The sequence below is a fragment of the Desmodus rotundus genome, chromosome 6, assembly GCF_022682495.2.
Source record: "Desmodus rotundus isolate HL8 chromosome 6, HLdesRot8A.1, whole genome shotgun sequence".
NCBI classification, from domain to species: Eukaryota; Metazoa; Chordata; class Mammalia; order Chiroptera; family Phyllostomidae; genus Desmodus; species Desmodus rotundus.
This window is the reverse complement of record NC_071392.1, coordinates 84,678,057-84,697,252: the sequence shown is the minus strand read 5'-3', so window position 1 is coordinate 84,697,252 and position 19,196 is coordinate 84,678,057. Positions and strand designations below refer to the sequence as shown.

The following is a 19,196-nucleotide window of genomic DNA, read 5'->3' as shown; positions in this document are numbered from 1 at the left end:
CCTCCAGCCGCCCCGCCGCTCACCGTCCTGCGGCTGAGCCCAGGATGACACGAGCCTTCGCAGTATTCTCCGGTACAGAGAGGGCCGTGGGGGAGTCTCATCGGCGAAGCTGGGAGGCCTCGCTCTAGGTCCCGTGTACGACAGGGAGGCTTGATGAGTCTGAGGCCACTCCTTTTAAAGTGAAGAGGGAAAACATTTGTCAGGAACGCACAATTCCAAACTTGGGGAGTTTCCCCACGCAAAGCTCGGTTAGTGTTCTACCTAAACCTGCTAGAGAGCCGACTGGTGTTCTCTCTAATGTGGAGCGTGGGGTCCTCCAGCTCTTGTTTCCTATGGAGGGCCTGTCCTGAAAACCGTGCACCCAGGGCTGCTGACCCACCGACCTGCACCAGTGGGGCAGAGAGAAGGTCGGAGTGGACTAACAACCGTGGATTAAACTTGTCTAAACCTCCGATACAAATGGGCACAGTGCATCCCATGATAAATGTATCATTGGCACACTGACAGTGGCACAAACAAGGAATGGACAAAATTCAGTTGCATCAAATACCTCGCTCACTTCCAGAATCACATTCCACACAGAGGCCGGAATGGTCTTGCCCAGACTCGGACCCCGCTCAGGGCTTCCCGGGCCTGCTTCACAGACAGAGGCCCCCGCGCTCTAGCCCTCTTGTCTTCTACTACCTGGCAGCCCAAGTCCAGTGTCATCCTGGGTCTCACCAGTGTCCGCAGGAATAACTAAAACAATGGCCTCACCCCCCAGCCCTGACATCACCTCTGATTCACTGCAGCCACTCACGTCCAGAGCCACGTGCGGTCCTCACCGCCACCCAGAACTACTCCATCCAGGATGGCACATCCGGCACTCTGTTTGTCCCAGTCTACCTGCGGCTAACACGTCTCGCAGGGCAGACTAATCCCGTTCTCAAGTTTCCTCGGGGTGCATCACCCAAGAGTAACTTTCCGACCCTTCTTGCTCCACCTTGTCCCCTTCTCCCCAAGTCCACAGGACCAAGGCTGGACCCAGGCACCCCCTCTGACTCACACGTGGGCCACCTCCCCACAGTGAGCTCACTATGCAGCCTCTGCCCCAAAGGAGACGATTTAAGTGGGTAAGTTCAACGTGGGGATCTGGGAAGTCAGACTGACACCTGTCCACGTGGTGTGCTTCATCCCCGCTAACATTTATAAAGCCGGCATTTTGATCTCCATCTGCCTGTTCCTGCACTCGTTTTCACAACTTGGCTCGAACTAAGAGGAGGAAGACAGGGGTGTTATTTTTTGGCCCCTTAAGCTCGTAACCAACCAAGTTTTCAATCACGTTGGGGAGCCCAGTCCCTGACACACCATTTCCCTCTGTGCCGAATCATCAGTTAATTACTGTAAATCGTGCTCTTTTTCCGTCACCCCAGCCCTCTCCTGTCCTTAGTCTCCCAGAACATGTGCTCTGAGAAGCCCCAGGGCTGGACCCACCCCGTCTCTAGGTTTCTGTACTCTTACGTCCTGGCTCAGTGTTGCTGGGGGGAGGGAAATATGACTGCGGAGTGCTGACACAGGAAAATCAGTCACCCACGCACACACATCCCTGTCACCACAAATTCTCGGTCTCGGGTCCTCAATGCCACTTGATAATCTTTCTAATCCTCCATTTCCATCTTCCTTCAAAGTCCCCATACCACTGGCCACCACCACTTGGCTTCCTGTGCTCCACGAGAACCGCCTTAACACTCCACGAGGGCTCCTTCCTTTCCCTCCCATCTCAGAAGGAAAGTGCCCCTCCCCTGCCTGAGGTGACCCAGGCCTTTGGGTCCCACGCCCTTCCACTTGCTCAGGGATTTTGCCAACTCAGGGGTGTTTTTTCTCTCCTTTCATTCACCACTTCCCTTCTTTTTTCCTGTTGCTTCAGGTTGGAAAGTCATGGATATCTCTCCAATTATGAAAACAACACCCCTCTGACCTCATTTTTCTCACTGGCTTTTGCCTTTTCTATTTCCTTTCCTTCAAAGTCAAGCTTCTTGACCGAGCAACCTACCCTGGGGTCTCCACTTCTTCACCTCCATTTACTCCCTCACCTTTTCCACTCGGGTTTCCAACCCTTCCGAGGTGTCCAAGTTCAATGGGTACTCTCTTGTCTGTAGACAGACTCTGCTGTTGCTTCCTGAAATCCCCCTTTCTGCCTGAAACCCTCTCTTCCGCTGGCTTCTCCATCAGTACTCTCCCCTCGGCTGCCTCTCAGCACCTCTCGGGCACCTTGTCTGGTTCTTTAAATGCTGACATTCCGAAGGGCTATTCCTAGCCATCTGTTCTCTCCATGGTACCTTCTCCAAACCCACGGTTTCAATGCTACTCACACGCTAAGACATTTAAATTATTTCTTCAGCCCGGATCTCTCTGCTGAATCCCAGACCAACATCATGACTGGACCTCCACCTGCCTGCCCCACAGGCAGGCTGAACTCAGTCTGTGCCAAATGAAAACTTCATCTTTCTCCACAACCCTGGTCTTAATACCAAGGTCACTGATGCCACGGAAAACTCCAGTTATCAAAGTGCAGCCCTCAAACCAGACACCTGGGGACGCCAGACTCTCCTTGCAGCCAGTGAGCTTCTGCCTCAGCTTCCCTTTAACCCTTGCTGTCCTCCCTTTAGTCCTCTGCCGTCAGAGCTCACTGTGACCACCCTAGTCACCTAGTTGCCACCTGCCGCTAGATTACTTTCACAACCTCCCGACTGCCTTACTGTTAGCTGCCCACGCCAATCTCTTGTCCACACCGCTGCCAAACAGTGTCTCTATAGCACGGCTCTGCTCACGTCATCTCCAGGGGCTTAGGGCTCAGTAAGCCCCAGTCCCCTCACAGTGCAGGCCAGGCCCCGCCTGCCACGGCTGCCCCCACCACCCTTCCAAGTCCCCTTCTCGCCATCTTCCTGCCACAACGACAGACCGTTCACACCACTGTGACTTCACACATCCTGGCCCCATTCTCTGGTCCTGCGGATACTTCAAAATTTAGCGGAAGTGACGCCTGCCCTGTGAAGACTGCGGACCCTCCGTCAGAAGGGTACCACTCCTCTCTGCTCCATCCGAGCCCTTCCGCGTGGCTCTCGTCACACTTGCCCCAGATGTACTTGCACCTCCCGCCCAGCACCTGGGCACTTCGAGAGGGCGGAAACCTGTCCTGTTGGCCCTTGCCTTCCAAGCACACGGAAGGGCTTGCCGCACAGCGAGAGTCAGTGGGTGCTGAGGGGCCAGCGGGCGCAGTCTGATCCTCCCAGGTTCTACAGCTTAAATCTGTGGTTACTGGATCTCTCCCTAAATGCACTCACTACTCCACCGAGGAAATTATTCCCTTGAGCAACAGAAATAATGCATTTTACTCACTGGAATCTAGTCAGAAGGTGAAGGGAGCTGGTTTCCAAATGTTCTGCAGGAGACATGTACTGCTTTTATAATTAGGGAACCACGTCATAATCTGAATATTAACACAAGAACCTGACTTCATTCAAACTTCATCTGCCAGTTCTCAGATTAGCCAGCCAAACGGTGAATATACTTTGATTTGCATAAAAGCCGACACAGTGTGTGGTCCACAGATCAGATGACTTCTATTAGCGTTTTTATTAATAAACGTGGCTCAGGTTTTCTCCAGGCCGGCGTTTCTCAGCGCAGCCTGAAGCAGCACTGCCTGACGGGGCGTCCCCGACGATGGAAATGTCCTGCTTCTGCACCGACCGGAACCGCTGCCCGTGTTTGGCTACCGGCACTGTTTGAAACCTACCGTGTTACACGTAAGCCTGTATGATAAGATATACTCAGATACAAATCTTCCATTCATTTCTAGATTCTGACACAGACATGCCAATGATGGCTGATACAGGTCATTCTGTTCAAGGTTTGTCTGGCAGCACTGAATGAATAGGCAAAGGGAAGTGGAATATTAAAAAGAAGTTAACTACTGGCTTGCTATTGGAGGGAATGAGTTGGTACATCAGGGGTGACTTCATGAAGCGATGACATTTTCCTTTTTTCCACACGTTTTCTCAAATGTTACTTCATGGAGCCACAACGAAGTGGCGCAGGAGACAGCCCCACGCTGTGACTGCATTTACCTGCAGAGTGCTGAAGAAGTGAGCCGCTTTGGTTTTCAGAGGCCCGAGATACCAGTACCTGAGAAAGATGAAGACAAAAATCTGATCAGACCATTAAAGGAACGATCGATGCGAGAGACAGCGTTCCTGACAGACGTGCCCCTGGAATCACACCTCTACCACGCGTCCGCTCTGAGCACCGTGGTTCAGCGTAAACGAGCATCACCGTCGGCTTTTAGTCTGCATTTCAGTGACATGTCACACAGTCCGTAGTCAGTGCCACTCAGACAGACCCTGGTGATGTACCGGGGGAGATAATCAGTCTCCTGGAACCTCCAAACTCACAGCATCGCAGTCCTGTGTATCCAGCTGGATGGGAGCTGAGAACACACTCAAAGGGCACCGAGCAGAGAGTGACAGCCGCAGGGAGGCGCAGTGCGGTGACCCCGAGGTGTTAACCACAGCCTAGAACACACCAGTGTGTTCTCTCGCACACCAACACACGACCAAAGTTTGTAAAGCAGCAGGATTTCACGTTATTCGTGCCACCAGCTTTAAAGTGACCACCATAAAATCTGGGAGTGAAGGTCTGCCTCACACTGCCAGCTGCACAGAGGCTGCTGGGGAGAAGGATGCCTGCTGGGGCTGGGCAAGCGGTGTAAAGTAGACTCCTCCTCACAGCCTGTGTCACCAGCCAGCCCATCCTCCTAACTGCTCCCTCCCGACTCTGATCCATGTGCATTTATTTAGCAAAAGAAATAAGTATAAAATTCCTGCCTCTGAGGGCTGTCATTTCATAAAAAACGGTCCAAAAAAGAAACAGAAAACAGGCAAGACCATATAAGCGTATATGACACGGCATAAACTGACCACTATTCATCGGTAAGGAGAGTGAAGAAAGGGTGAGGAATCACTGAGGCCTAGAATCCTGGGACCAGAAGTGCTTGTGCGAGGCGAGGCTCCAGCCTGCACTGAGGGCATGGAGTTCACAGGGACGCATGGGATTTCAACGCGGGCCAAAGGGAACAAGCTCATTCTGGGCAGGAGGAGCGGCCAGGCGCGGGAAACACTGAGGGTGACGGCCAGCACAAAAGCTCAGAAGGAAGGACACGTGTGGCTGCGCGATCAGGGGTGGTGACGGATTCAGCGGGGCCTTGAATGCCGGCATCAGGAGTTCAGAGATAACCCGGAGAGCACCGTGGAGCCAGCCTAATCGTTGTTCAGGTGAAAGCTGTGCTGCTACTCATGAGGACCTTGATCACTGGGACCTGGACAATCAGCCGATGTCACGACTGGCTTCAAATCAGCCAGAGAGAAACACATCCTGGCTAGGACACTTTAGTCCTAAACTGCCCGCAGTTGCCACCGTCTCCACCCAGAGCGAATTTTGACAGCTAGGAAGTCCTTTCCTGCCTCCCTACTGCTTCTTCCACAACACACACAGCGACTCCATGGAGAGCCCTAGTTGGGTGTCAGGTGACCGGAATTTGAAACTTCAGCCTGCTCAAGTCCATCAAAATACGGGCACGGGTGCGAGATCTCCCTAACGGGCCTGACCCGTGCTGGTGCCTATCGGCTGGCCAGCACCTTGTAGAAGGCCGTTTGTCCACAGCAGGTTCTTCCAGGGAACCCTAAGGGGCTCCCGTCGGCGAGCCGCTGCGACTGTCTGACACTACAGGTGCAGCACAGGGAGCCTGTGGAACCCAGACAGCCCTGCGCACGCAGATGGAGGCGGGAAACACGGAGTGACGCAGCGCGTGGGCACAGGCCAGCAACCTCTGTCCCTGCGCAGTCCGCTGTCAGGGACGCCATGGACGGGGCGGGCGCAGTGAAGCAGCGGAGAAACTTCTGTGAGGAATTGTGGTGGGAAGGCCTCTGAAGTGCAAGAGGGGTTCTTGCTAAAAGCTGTGGGTGCGATCGATCGCAATTCACTTACGCTGCACTACAATGGCAAGCCCGTTTTTCAGAAAAGGTAAAAGTGAACACCCACCGCAGAGGATGTGAGCCTCAACCAGGTCCCCGTGAGTCCCACCCTGGGGGCCTCAGCTGACAGGACCGCTCAGCAACAAACACGAGAGGACGATGCACCCTCGGGCCCGGCCAGGGCTTCCTGTCACACAAGTCTCCGAAAATAAGTCCGTTCTGGGAGGAGCCAGCGACGGCCCTGTAATCATCGCCCCCACTACCTGTTCCGTCCACCTCTCAACGAGGCCAGGCACCTGCCTTTCTTCTCTCCCTGCGACTCGGCCTGGGCCTCTCGGTCCGCTGGGCCTTCAGGAGAGCGCCTCCCAGGGCTGTGACAGCACCACAGGCTGTGTCCCCAGCGGTGCCTTTCTCTCGGTGCCCAGACAAGCAGGGTACAGGGTGACAGGCCATCCAGGTGCCCTTCAGTCTAGCCTGAGCCTCCAACAGTCTGTCTAGAAACAGAGACGTACCCCTGTCCCCCTCAGCCACCACCACGCCAGTGCGGGGGAAACCAGAACCTGCCCCAGCCTTTCTGCAATGAGATGTGAACCTTTATCTCCATTAATCATGCATCAAACTCCAGACCTGCCAAATCTATTCCTAGAAGATCAATGTACATTGACACGTAAAAGAGAGGAACAGAAGAAAAAGATTTTTTAAAAAACAATCACATGTCCACAGAGTAAGTCTTTACTTGCTAACTTTGACGCCAGCATCTCGGAAGGATCCCCACCGCAGGCCCGTCACTGCAAACACAGGCTGCTCCTTCTCACCCTGGAAGAAAGAGGCATTTCATTGGAATTCATGATTACGACAGCTTGGAACTCTGCGCAAGTTAAGTACCCAGCAAAGGGTCACAGCCTACTTTTCGTCAAATCAAAATCTAAAGGGATGTCCACAATTTAAGAAATCAACTCCGCGAATGCTCAGTGAAAGTACTTGAGTAAACCACACTCCAAATGAAAGTAATTTCTGGGTATTAGGCCTCATGAATCGGCTGCAAGGGAACCTATTATCATACTTCAGACTGAGAACTAAGAAGTGCCCAGCTAGGCTGGTTTTCAGACCGATTTCGCCTCCCACGCACTTGACCAGGCCAAGATAATGTAGGCCTGCGTTCCCTTCAGAGCCGAGAACTCTCAGGTGCGAGCATAATCCTGGCTCTCTAGAATGCGTCACCTGAATGAGAAATCAGTCAGACACTCGTCCTCACAGGTCAGAACACGAAGCGGCCCGGATTTAGCCCATGCTCTATGGTCAAATGCCACCCATACACATTATAACCAGCGTGTTTCTAACAGGCCCGTGAGATGAGCGACGCACACGCACAGTAAGGAAACACGCACGATACAGCCACCCCCTCAGAGCGCTCGTGCTCCGGGATGGCCCTTCCTCAAAGTATAAGTAATACACACACCAGCTAGGGGGCTTCTGCAGCTCCGAGTCACAGCTAAAGCCCCAGAGTGCCCCGCATTCTACGGAGCCGCCCAATGCCAGACACGACGCCACCACTTCCTAGCAGGGGCAGAACCAGCGGTTTCCAGGGCTGTGAGTGGTGTGAGCAGGATATTTGGAGCTGGAGGAGAGCCCTTGACCCTGGAGGCTGCCAGCCTGGACAAGTTGGCCAGCTGTCCTCACGGAGGGCGTGCTCCCTCCAGTCCCACCTTCACACCCATTCCCACTGCACCCAAACCCAGGGAGGCATTTCTGGGAGAATTGTACAGACAGCCGCAGCCCCTCAGTCCTTGGCTGTGTGCCTGCTCGAGCATCAGGTCTGCTTTCCTACTTTCTGTTCCCGCGTGAGCAAAGGGACCGAGAGATGGGAGAGCAAAGAAGGGAGGGCGAGGCCACTCCCGGTTGGCAGTGTGGGACACATCCATCTCCTGGGGCCAAGTGCAGAGCGTGGAAGAGAGCGGGCCTTTGGGCCATCCCCACTAGATCAAGGTAGTCGTTCATCCTTTTTGTTCCCCACAGAATTCTGGTTAGCAAATACATAGTACATGTCAGCGAGCAGCAATAACAAAACGTCTGCCCTCGAAGGGCTCAAGGTGCAGTGGGGGTCAGACACAGACGATACGATACAATGTGTGAGGTTCAAAGGGCATCGGGAACCATGAAAGTGCAGAGCAGCTGCGACTGTGTGACAACTGGGGGAGGGGGGCAAAGGATGTTCAGGGAAAATGCACCTAAAATTCACAACAAAACCAATGAAATTGTGAAGAGTCAGGGGGAGGCTGGGGCGACACGTGGAGAGAAAGAAACGAAACGAAGGAAGAAGGACGCTCCCGCCTATGAGAAGCAGCGCTGTGCGCGTTTGCCGGGACTATGGGAGCGTCCCCGGACGCCCGTAAGGTGTGATTAAGTGGCACTAACTGCTACTGTGAATAATAATGACAGGAGAGTCCCTGGTATTGTAAGCTGGAAAATACCAAGCTTATTAGGTTTTAGCAGTCATGTTTACTGCAGCTCTTCTTATGGGTCTTTAAGAAGTGAACATGCGTTATCACAAATCTCCCCAAGGAGAAATACAGCACAGTCTTCCGGAGCCGTCGGCTGGGAGGACATTCTGCACCGCCAGCGTTCCTGGGGAAGTGCTGTCCCACCCAGTGCTGACACTTCCTCGCTGGGCTCAAGACTCTTTTCCTGCAACTGAGGGGGAAGAATTTTAGGACTATTCTATTCAGATTAACAGAAAAGCCCTGAATCCTCAAGGTTCCACTGAGTTGGGGACTATGTCCTAGCGAGGGGTGGCAATGGCCCTGGACGACAAGAGATGAGTGTGAAAAGCTTTAACGAAGCCCAGCCAGGAGCTGACGGACACAGAACCATCGGGATTTGTGAGGGGCCGGAGGGTCGGTAATGGAGAGACTGGCCCCACGGGGGACCACACGAGTGCAGGAAGAACAGGTGAGCTCAGAAGGACAGAGTAGGGGCCACCGGACAGTGGCCTCTCAGCCCGGCGAGGGCCTGGGTGGTCATCAGGTTATGAGACAGATGGGTCCATAAACTGAAAGAGAAACAGACACACAAAGAGCGAGGATTTGCTGCCCAGGTTCACGGACTCTCCCAGAAAGAGGAGATCCCTCAGAGAAGATGGCTCCGTGGTTTGCAGAGGAAAAGAACTGGGAGAGAAAGCTGGTGGGAATGAAAGTTTAACTAGACAGGTGCCTGATCTAGGAATTTTAGGGGTGCTAGGTGAGGGGGAGGAAGTGAGGGAGGAGCGCTGGTTCGGAAGCAGCTGCATCCTCACATGAAGGGAAGCACCAAAGCCGGGTCGGGACATCAGGAGGCCCAGCCGCTAGAGGCCAAGCCACCAGCCAGGATGCACGAGGGCAAGGAGAGCAAGGCCCGCTCTCGGCACCTCCCCCACGCTCCCCAATTGCTTCTGGGTTGGCAGGGTCCAAGAGAGTCCGACCAAAGGGAAGAACTAGAAAGCATTCCCTAAGTCTTCCCAGTAGTTACTTTAAAGTCAGGTCCTATGCACCACAGACGTCTGCACAGGGAAATGCCCTTCAAAACTCACAGGATGGCGTCAAGAGGGACAACACCTGGGCGCTGTGAAGCAGCAGAGTGATGGGACGTTAAGACAGAAAATCGGGATGCCATTCCTGTCCCCGGGACAGCCAGTCACATGACCACAGGACTCTCATTTTCTTATGTGTCAAATGAGATACTAACACACATCTTGCCTTCCTTGGTGAGGTGGAGGTCCAGATGAGAGGTGAACACACACAGTGAAAGTAAAAAGCTAAACCATAGCTCCCAAGCATTATATAGAGCTTCCAAGGACTATTTCTTTTTATCTCTGGAATCTTCAGTGATATGATAATCGGTTGGGGTTTGTTTCCTGAAAGAAGAGGGGTGTGGTCTTGGGCTTCAGCTACAACATCATGGTATCAGGCTCCCCCTGTGCGTAATGCTCGCCCCGTGTTCTGAAAGCAATCTCCGAAGTCAGGAGGAGAGAGCAGACAAGTCCCGCTGAGCTGGGTGCCTCAGATACCGCCGTCGAGGCTACTGGATTACGTCTTCTAGGAACCGGTTTGAAGTTTGCTGCTTCCCGGCTTGTGTTGTCAACACACAGAGCCCGCAGAGGCTCTGACTCTGGCTTCACCCACACGCACAATCAGTACATGGGGAGGAAGACTCCCCACGTGGGAAAGGGCACAGGAGACATTTTCGAGTGCCCAGTCTATTCCCAGTCACTCTGGATGCCCTGCTTCTCACACCTGCGTCAGAGGCAGTAAGTCACTCACTCACTGACAGGTGTGTGCGGATTCACCTCCTGGGTAATAACAATATTCTGAAATATCTTCACAGATGCCGGGCTTGGTAGCTGTGCTAAGGTAGGATTTCAGTACCGCCCTTCCACTCTGTGACAGCAACGTAGCTTTACCAGATGCCGAAGACTCAGCTGCAGCTGCAATCGCCTTTGTCAAGACCAGTGAGGGCGGTCCTGGCTGGGAGCGGGCATCGCTGGGTGGAGGACAATGGGAGGGACGCTGCCGCCAGTGGCTCCCGGCTCTGAATATGTGGACAGCCATATTACATTTCCCTCTGTAGTTACTAAGTAACCTGATACTGTGTAGGGGTCTGTTTCCCAACGGCCTTGCATCTAACAGCTGTGGCAGCCCCTGGGGACCCCTGCCCGAGTCGGAGTCTTCACTGGTGATGACAAAGTGGTAATTCTCTCACGCGAGCATTCCGCCTGCATTTACAAACCGGTGATTCTTCTGTAAGACCACTGTGGGCGAGGATGCCTCATTAGCATTATTCTGCTTTTTGATTCCAGCTGTCCCAAAACCGGCCAGTAGGATGCCACCAGGCTGGCTCCCTGTCTTTCTGTGCCGCCTCTCCCAGTTTTTGAGTACTTCCCCCCTTTTTCTCACCTGGCCTCTGAAGACCAGCCCTTCAGAGAGTCCTGGTCACTTAGCTCAGAGAACAGCTTCCAAGACCAAACCCCGGGTGCCAGGTATGCTCGCTGCTGTGGGGAGTGACGGCTTCTAAGCAATATGATTGCAGAGCCAGCAAGTGTCTCTAAAGCAATTCGTGAGTTCACCTACAAATCAGCCAGACAGCGTTAGACAACCCAGTGGGAAAACGGGAAGTTCTGCTCCCATCTAGGATGTTCTCTACAGAGAACACTCTTCCCACCCTAAAAATGAGAAAAAGCCAGATAATCTACAAAACCAAAACACTTCTTATGTCCGTCAGAAGGCTGAGACTGTAAGACAACCAAGTAACTTGAACTCCAAAGAAAGACAAGGCCCTGCAAAGGACAGACGGGACAAGAGAAGGACTTCACCTCTGGCAGAACATGGGAGACGGAGGCGGCCACCACGCACACCGGCGAGGTGGAACCAGGCCCCGTCCGGAGCTGCTCAGCGGCTTTCAGTGCTCGAAACAGCCACCAGAGGCAGAGGCACCCCTGCAGCCCAGAGTCAATCAATAGGGGAACCAAAATAGTCACACGACTACATTGGGAGAACAGAAGAACTCTCATAACTACAAAGAGGCCAAAGATAAGGTCAAAAACGGATAAATCAAAAACTAGTATCGCCGACTTTGCAGGGCTGGCCTATACACACAAAAATGGTTATGACGGTAAATTTTATGTATATTTTTAACCACAATTTTTAAAAGTAGCATCATCAGCACACTTCCTGGTGATAAGTAGAATACACAGGTGAAATTATTTTTCTCTGGGGAGCTCTACTTGGGGTGGGAAAGGGTAAGAAGGGGGATGTTGTTTTCATCATCTCGGTGACATTTCGTTTTCCTTACGTGTGTTGCTTTGTTAATATTTTCAAACGCAGGAGAAGACTTTACCTTGATCTGCAAGACATCAAGTGGGACTGTCTCTCCTCTCACGATGGCAAGTGTAGCATCAGTGATGTGTCTGCAAGACGCCAAGGAGGAAGTGGTCATGTTGTGAAAAATCAGCAACACTCCCCCCACCACACTCACTCACTCACACACACACACTCCTGCCACAGCACTAATAGTCGGCTCAGGAAAAAAAGACACAGTCCTTCAAGATGCTCTGGGAACACAGAACGAAGGCGTATAACAGAATTACTAAACAAACACAGTGGAAGGCTCGGGTACGGACTTGAAGGGAAGGCTTTGGCAAAGAGAAGTTCATGCCGGGTACCGATCATTTATTTTCTGGACAATCACTGAGTCCCACATTACACCTGATCCCGACTCCTGGAAAGTAAGCTACTACTTAAATGGGTGACAACAGAATGCGTTTCAATCATTTTAAGAAATTCACAAAGCACTATTTCTTATTGTCCTAACAACAACCCAAGGGTAACTAAGGGAGTGGATTCATGGGAGTTATCTCAGGAAATATAATCCAGAACCCAAGACACAGTCCTCTTATTTTCCAAGATTACTGGGATACTTCATTTTAATTGCAGATTCTTTTGTTCAAAGACACAATACCATTCCTATTTACATTCTGACAGTCAGCTGAAAATCCACAGGTGAAAAAGGCGTGTTCTGTCGACATCTGTGCAGGGCATGAAACTATGCCGGACTTAGAAACAGTTCTCTCCAGTTTATACTCTATTAGAGCCAAGGGCAGACACACATTAATACACACAGTCAGCAAAAGAAACAATAAATCACCAAGTGGCTGGACAACCAGGCATTTGCCCTTGGAGCAGGGAGAAGGAGTGAACCCACATCAAACCTTTCCTGGCCCAGCCTGGCTCCCACCGTCTGCATTGCTGGCTTTCCCACCCTCCAGATCTCGAATGGGACGTCACCGCCTGCCCTAACCAGCCTAGACGTGGTCCTTCCCTATCATCCTCTACCACTGAGCTGGTTCATCTTCCTTCACCATTTATAATACATTTGTATTTACATCATCTGCCTCCTGGAGACTTACTGTTCCGCGAGCTTAGTGATAACTGACACGCATTTGCTGACCAACACAAAGCCCACACCGAGCCTCTGTAGGCATCCACACATAGTTCCCTGTGTATCTCTAAAGGAAAAACTTCTTTTAAAAGAACATAAAATGGTGTTGTATTTAAAGGGATTTAAATAATCCCTTTATATTAACATATATTTATCTATGTTAAAATTTCCCCAATTAACTTATGTATATTTGTTTGTTTATTCAAATCATGATCCGAATAAACCCTGCACAGTGCAACCAGTTCACGTCTCAAGTCCCTTCTCACCCACAGACCCCTGTCCTTGCCCTTTCCCAACTCGTCAAAGAAACGGGTGTGCCACCGAGTCCCCGAGGGTCTGGATTTGCGGATTGTATCCCCCTGGCATTAACATGTGTCTCCATTCCCTGAACTTCCCCCAAACCTGTATCTAAAACAGAAAATCTGCATCAGATTCAGCTTGAGTTTTTGGCAAAGGTACTCTGTCGACGGTGGTGTGTACTTCCATCAGCAAGTACGTTAACCTGGTCGCCTCTCTGTGACAATAGGAAGCAATGATAATCATTGGCTAGGTTTATTAACAGAATTGCAAACTGGTGATGTTTTGACTCTATTATTCCTTCTAATTTAATTGATGTACAAACAGAAACTTTTCCTCATCAACAATTTGGGCACCCTGAAATATAGGTTAAATGAGAAAATTAGCATAATTGTGGGTTTTTTAAAAACTTTACCAATTTTTAAAACAAGTCAATTCCCTAGTATCCTCTGAAAATGACCAATGAATTTTTCATTTTCATTTTTTTTAGTATCATTATGAACTCATAAATGAGTTTTAAATTATTTGATATGTTCAATACGTTACAGTTACTGGCCTTACTGATAGTCGTCATCCCAAATGAATGAGCTATAGCGGTGGGTGCGGCGGGGGGGGGGGGGGGGGGGGGGGGGGGGGGGCCTTGGGCCAGCAGATACGTAGAATGAACGAGAGGCGGTGGCCACAGAAGGGCCACGTCAGTGTGAACCAAGAGGAGGAAAAACTCACAGCCCCCAGTGCTTGCTGACGCAAATAGAATTATTTAAGTTTAAAAGACCTTGTTTAATATTTTAACTTCTTTTTGCATTGTTTAAGATGCTGTAGGTGACTCGACGCTGAGCCAAGTTGTACCTTCAACACTAATATTTTAACTTCTTTTTAAAGCCAGACTTACGGGAATATAACTGATACGCTGTCAATGTCATCCTCTAGGTATACTGCTCTGCGACTGTAGCATGAGTTTGAGGTTCACTGCCGCTGCGGACGCATCGATAGACGGTTTCTTTGTAATTCTGAGCACTGTTCCATTGTACAGACGTACGGCAATACTCTACCCATTCCCCAGCTGACGGACACGGGCACTGCTCCCAGTGCTGGCAGCTGCACATAAAGCTACTATCAACACTCGTGCATAGGTTTCTGTACAGAAACACGTCTTCATTTCTTTGGGGCAAGTACCTAGAAGTGTGTGATTGCTGCTCATAGTTGAATTCTATTAGAAAATGTCAAACTGGTTTGCAGAGTGGCTATCCTGCCCTGCATTCCCACCAGCAGCAGACGGTCAGTTGTCCACACATCTGTCCGCACCAGAGAACGTCAGGTTTTTGTTCGGTTCGTTTAAGCCTTTCTGATAGATGCACAGTAGCATCTCAGAGTGGATTTAATTTGTCTTTCCCCGACGACTAACAACGAATATTTTTTCATAGGCTTATTTGCCACCCATGACTATTCTTTGGTAACGTGCCTGCTTTCAAATGGTTTGCCTTCTGTTCTACTCAGCTGCTTGTTTTCTTACTGCTGAGTTGTGAGAGCTCCTTGTATATTCTGGATATTGGTCCTTATTCAGCTATGTGTCTTGCAAATATCTTCTCCCGGTCTGTGGTTTGCTTTTTCATTTTCTTAACAGTGGTTTTCAAAGAATAGATGCTTTAAATTTTGCTGAGGTCCAAATTATCATTTTTTTCCGTTTCCATATTTTATGTCCTAAGAAATCACTTCCTAATGCAAGATCACAAAGATTTTTCTCCAGAATCTTTATCATTTTAGCTTTTACACACAGTCTGTGATCCACTTTATATTACTTTTTATATGTAGTATGAGGTACAGGTTGTGGTTCATTTTCTTTTCTGTTCTTTCTTCCTTCCTTTGTTGTTCAGTTACAGTTGTCCCAATCCACCTCCCGCCCCCCACAGCCCCCTTGCTCTCCCCTGGCCCCCCCCCCAGTCAACCCCCACCCGGAGCCCTTGTGCATGTGGTTCATTTTCTTAGGTGTGATTGTCTAACTGTGCCAGCACCGTTTGTTGGGGGAGGGAGGAAGCTGTCTTTTCTCCACTGAATTGCCTGAGGGCCTTTGTCAAAAACAAAACAAAACAAAACAAAACAAAAAACAAGCATCCACATATGTGTGGGCCAGACACGGTCTTTTACTGATCGCTCTGTTTCCTCTTTTGCCCACACGGAGCCGCCTTGAGTTACTGTAGCTTTAGAGTAAACCTTGAAATCTGATAGGTAAGTCCTCAAAAATGTTTAGTCTTTTCCAAAATTATTCTGTCTATTCTAGTCCTCTATTTTTCCATATGGATTTAGACTCAACTTGCCAATTCCCTCCACAAGTCTCCAGGAACTGTGACTGGGACTATGCTGACTCTATGCGTCCATTTAGAAAGAGCCAACAGCTAAATACCGAGCCTTGAATTCCATGAACACAGATATCTTCCCACGAATTTAGGTCTCGATTCTCTCTTCAGTGTTCTGTAGTTTCCACCATATAAATCTTACACATATTTTGTTAAGACTGATCCCTAAGCAGTTCAGGTTTTTCTACAAGTTTAGCAATGTTAGTATTCTATTGCCTTTATTATTGCTATATATATTTTAGGAAAATAAATATAGTTGTTATTAGTACTAAAGTAAAAAATGCATTGTGTTTGGAGTTTTTAAGTACAGCTGCAGGACAGGAATTATTTAGAAATTACTTTAATTTCCATTCAAAAAAGAGCAGCTTCTCTCCTAATAGGGCCCCTCCTAGTTTATTCTGCTCTGTCTGGTTCCTTTTTTAATTTTAATTTTTTTTTAGGAGGGGGAAGATAGGGAGAAAAAGAGGGAGAGATACAGCAATGGGTTGCCTCTCCCACGTCTGCAAATGGGGACCTGGCCTGCAACTCAGGCATGTGCCCTGACTGGGAATTGAACTGGCAACCTTTTGGTTCGCAGGCCAATGCTCAATCCACTGAGCCACACCAGCCAGGGCTGCTCTATACAGTTCTGATTAATAATGTGAATTTGACAGGCAAGTCACCTCTTCATGGTAACTGATGGGAATACCTATAAAATGTTCTCCTTTCTTTTATAAACAGAATATTTTTAATTTCAATATAGTACTTTTTTTCTTAGATTTTATTTTTAGAGAGAAAGGGGAGGAGAGAAACATCACTGTGTGGTTGCCTCTCGCATGCCCCCTAGTGGGGACCTGGCCTGCAACCCAGGCATGTGCCCTGACTGGGAATATAACTGGCAACCCTTTGGTTTGCAGGCCAGCATTCAGTCCACTGAGCCACACCAGCCAGGGATGTTCTTTCCTTTTTTTAAAAAGTATTTTCTAGGTGAAACAGTTGGCAAGAGAATTTAATTATAAAATCTAATCTCAGTAATTATATAGTCATCCTATTTGTTATTTACTGTTTTCTATCCTAAAAAAATTTTCAATAATAGGCATAGTCTTCACTGTATTGCGTAGTTTGCTAAGCATGATTACACATTTACCCGCTAGTCTTTATTTTGGTTTTTACACAATCTTTGGAAATAAGTACCATTATTGCGCATTTGACAAATACAGGGGAGGTAAGTGAGGTTCAGAGAGATTAAATAAAATTCCTAGACCACTGAGCAAGCCTGTGGCAAGATAACATTTGACTTCAGGTCTTCACCCCAAAGGTGCGCTCCCTTCCCCTTGTGAGGCTGCCTCGGACTCAGTAAACAGGTCACTGGGGATTCCCGGGGGACAGGCCCTCATCTAAGACCTGTGCCCCACAGACCTCCCCATCGGTGTGGCCAGGCTGAAAATGCACACACCCGAGTCAGGACTCATATCCACGTGAACGGGCATTGCCAACAAAGTTACACACAACTTCAGACACTTCAAAACCCCCAAAATACACACGTTAATGCAAATGCGTAGGTAACATTCTGGGTTCCTCAGTAAGCATGTTGGAACATACGAAAACCACCCATTTTTACTTTCTCATATTTCTTACCAAAGCGCCTTTACCGCATTTTTCCCCTTCCACTACAGACGCTATCCGTGAAGTAGGCAGCCCTTTAGAAAATGGGATGCGGTTTAGGAAAAAGCAGGAAGCACGGTGGCCAGTGCAGCTGAATCTGAAATGAACGTGTCCACCGCGAAGGAAGCTGTTAGAAAGGGTTCGGAAGCTCTGTGCTTACTCTGGGGAATGGCTGGCACATTGACAGGCTTAGGAAGTGCTTTTGAGAGACGGACCTTAAAAACAAATGTTGCAACTAAAAAAACCCTTTTCATAGTAATTTTTTCCCCAAAATTGTTTTGCAGATGATGGCTAAAATGCAACCTTAAATTTATCATTCTCCAGCAATACCTGCAAGCTCTAAATAAATCAGCATTATAGTACATAACAGCTACTGTTCTATGATCAGTTCCCTGCAACATTCCCGATCCCTTTGTCTTCCCCACTAATCCAGGTGCTGCAGAAGTTGACAATGGTACAAGAAGCGAAGCCTGTTCTCTGCCGTAGCCTCGGGCATCTACCATGTTACGAGGTATGCACAGTTCTGAACCCAAGGCAGACTAATTACCTAAGAGCCCAGGGGTGGGCTCTACAGTAAGTTTTCTGAATGTTTAAGTCAGAAACAGAAGCAGCAACAGCGTTAGCTTAACTACAGAGGAAAATCAGCTTCCCCCACACCGAAGGCCACAAAGACCTCGGGTGGCCTCGCTGAGCACAGGCTGGCTTTTGGAAGGGCAAGGGGATCTCCGAGGGAGGTCTACTGCCTCTGGATCACCGACACATGTGGGCATGTTGGCCAAGCAGTTCAAACATCTATATTCACACCAAGAGGAAGACGAGTTCTCTAAGGTAACCAGGACCCAAACCAGATAGGATTCATCTTAGATGAGCGAAACTGAGTGATTCACGGTCGTGTCTGCTGCCCCTTGGAAAGTCCACACTGCGAACAAAGAGTTCGGCAGGCTGAAGCGGGCCTCTGAGTGGCTGATGAAGAGCTAAGCACTCCCCGTAGATTAAGGCTGGGAGAACGAGAAGCATTTCAAAGGTCTGGTATACGGCTCCATGTAGGCCTAGTGTTCGGTATATGGACCCAGGCTTTTATTTTTAAAAATGTAGAATTGTTAAAACATGTAAGATGACTCCTAAAATTACAACAGCAAAAATAAAACCACAAAACTGGCTGAAACAAATTCCCAAAGAAGAAAAAAATTCAAGTCAGAAAATTACCTGAGAATTATTATTGTTATTGATTCTAGAAGGTCATAAGATTCTGATTAATTCATTCAACAAATATTTATCTACTGACCCCCCTCAGGTGTAGCAAAGCTCTCATTAAAGATCAGGCAACTGACAGTGAGCCTGGAAACAATTTGCTCAAGATTATATTATTCACGACTGTCAAACTCAAGACTCAAATTCGAGATTCCCGTCCACTCGAAAGCCAGGAGCTTTGTGTACTAATGCTCTGGGCAGAAATGAGCGACAGCAGCAGCAACCTGCCCGGCTCCTGAGGACACTGTTAGACTCACAGCAACTGCACTTGGGCGTCCGTGCTGCCCCCGCCTGCTTTCCCCAGGCCCCTTCCGCGGCAGGCAGGCATTCCCCCAAGGGTGTGACTGCAAGTCGCTGTTTTAGCTACTTTTGTTATCAGATGACAAAGCCAAGGCTCCTGGTTCAGTTTGCAGAGGAGCTGGCTATCTGTCATCGTGTATATTTAAAACAGACAAATGATTAGTGCAAATCTGTTTTTCACTAGAGACTCGTGCAGTGCAAAAGCGTGAACACAGTTTGGGGAGGATCTCTTTGTAACGGACAGAAGGACATCAGGGTCATCTCCGTACCTGGCCTGGGGATGTGGATTAGGTCACAAGAGTCCCACAACCCGACAGGGGAACTCTCGCGGGAGCAGACAGGTTAACCTCCGGTCCAGGTCCTCAACGATTGG

The 19,196-nt window shown here is 49.4% G+C and overlaps 1 protein-coding gene across 4 annotated transcripts in view; it reads right to left on the bottom strand.

Moving 5' to 3' along the window:
* Positions 1–19,196, bottom strand: part of AGK (acylglycerol kinase) — a 77,569-nt gene that overhangs the window by 10,460 nt on the left and 47,913 nt on the right. For all 4 annotated transcript variants that reach the window (XM_053927334.1, XM_053927333.1, XM_071221707.1 and 1 more), the window contains exons 9-12: positions 11,877–11,946; positions 6,745–6,824; positions 4,107–4,164; positions 24–171 (exon numbers count right to left, since the gene is read on the bottom strand). In XM_053927334.1, the coding sequence (XP_053783309.1) occupies positions 24–171; positions 4,107–4,164; positions 6,745–6,824; positions 11,877–11,946 (356 nt within the window). The remainder of the gene's footprint in view (positions 1–23; positions 172–4,106; positions 4,165–6,744; positions 6,825–11,876; positions 11,947–19,196) is intronic.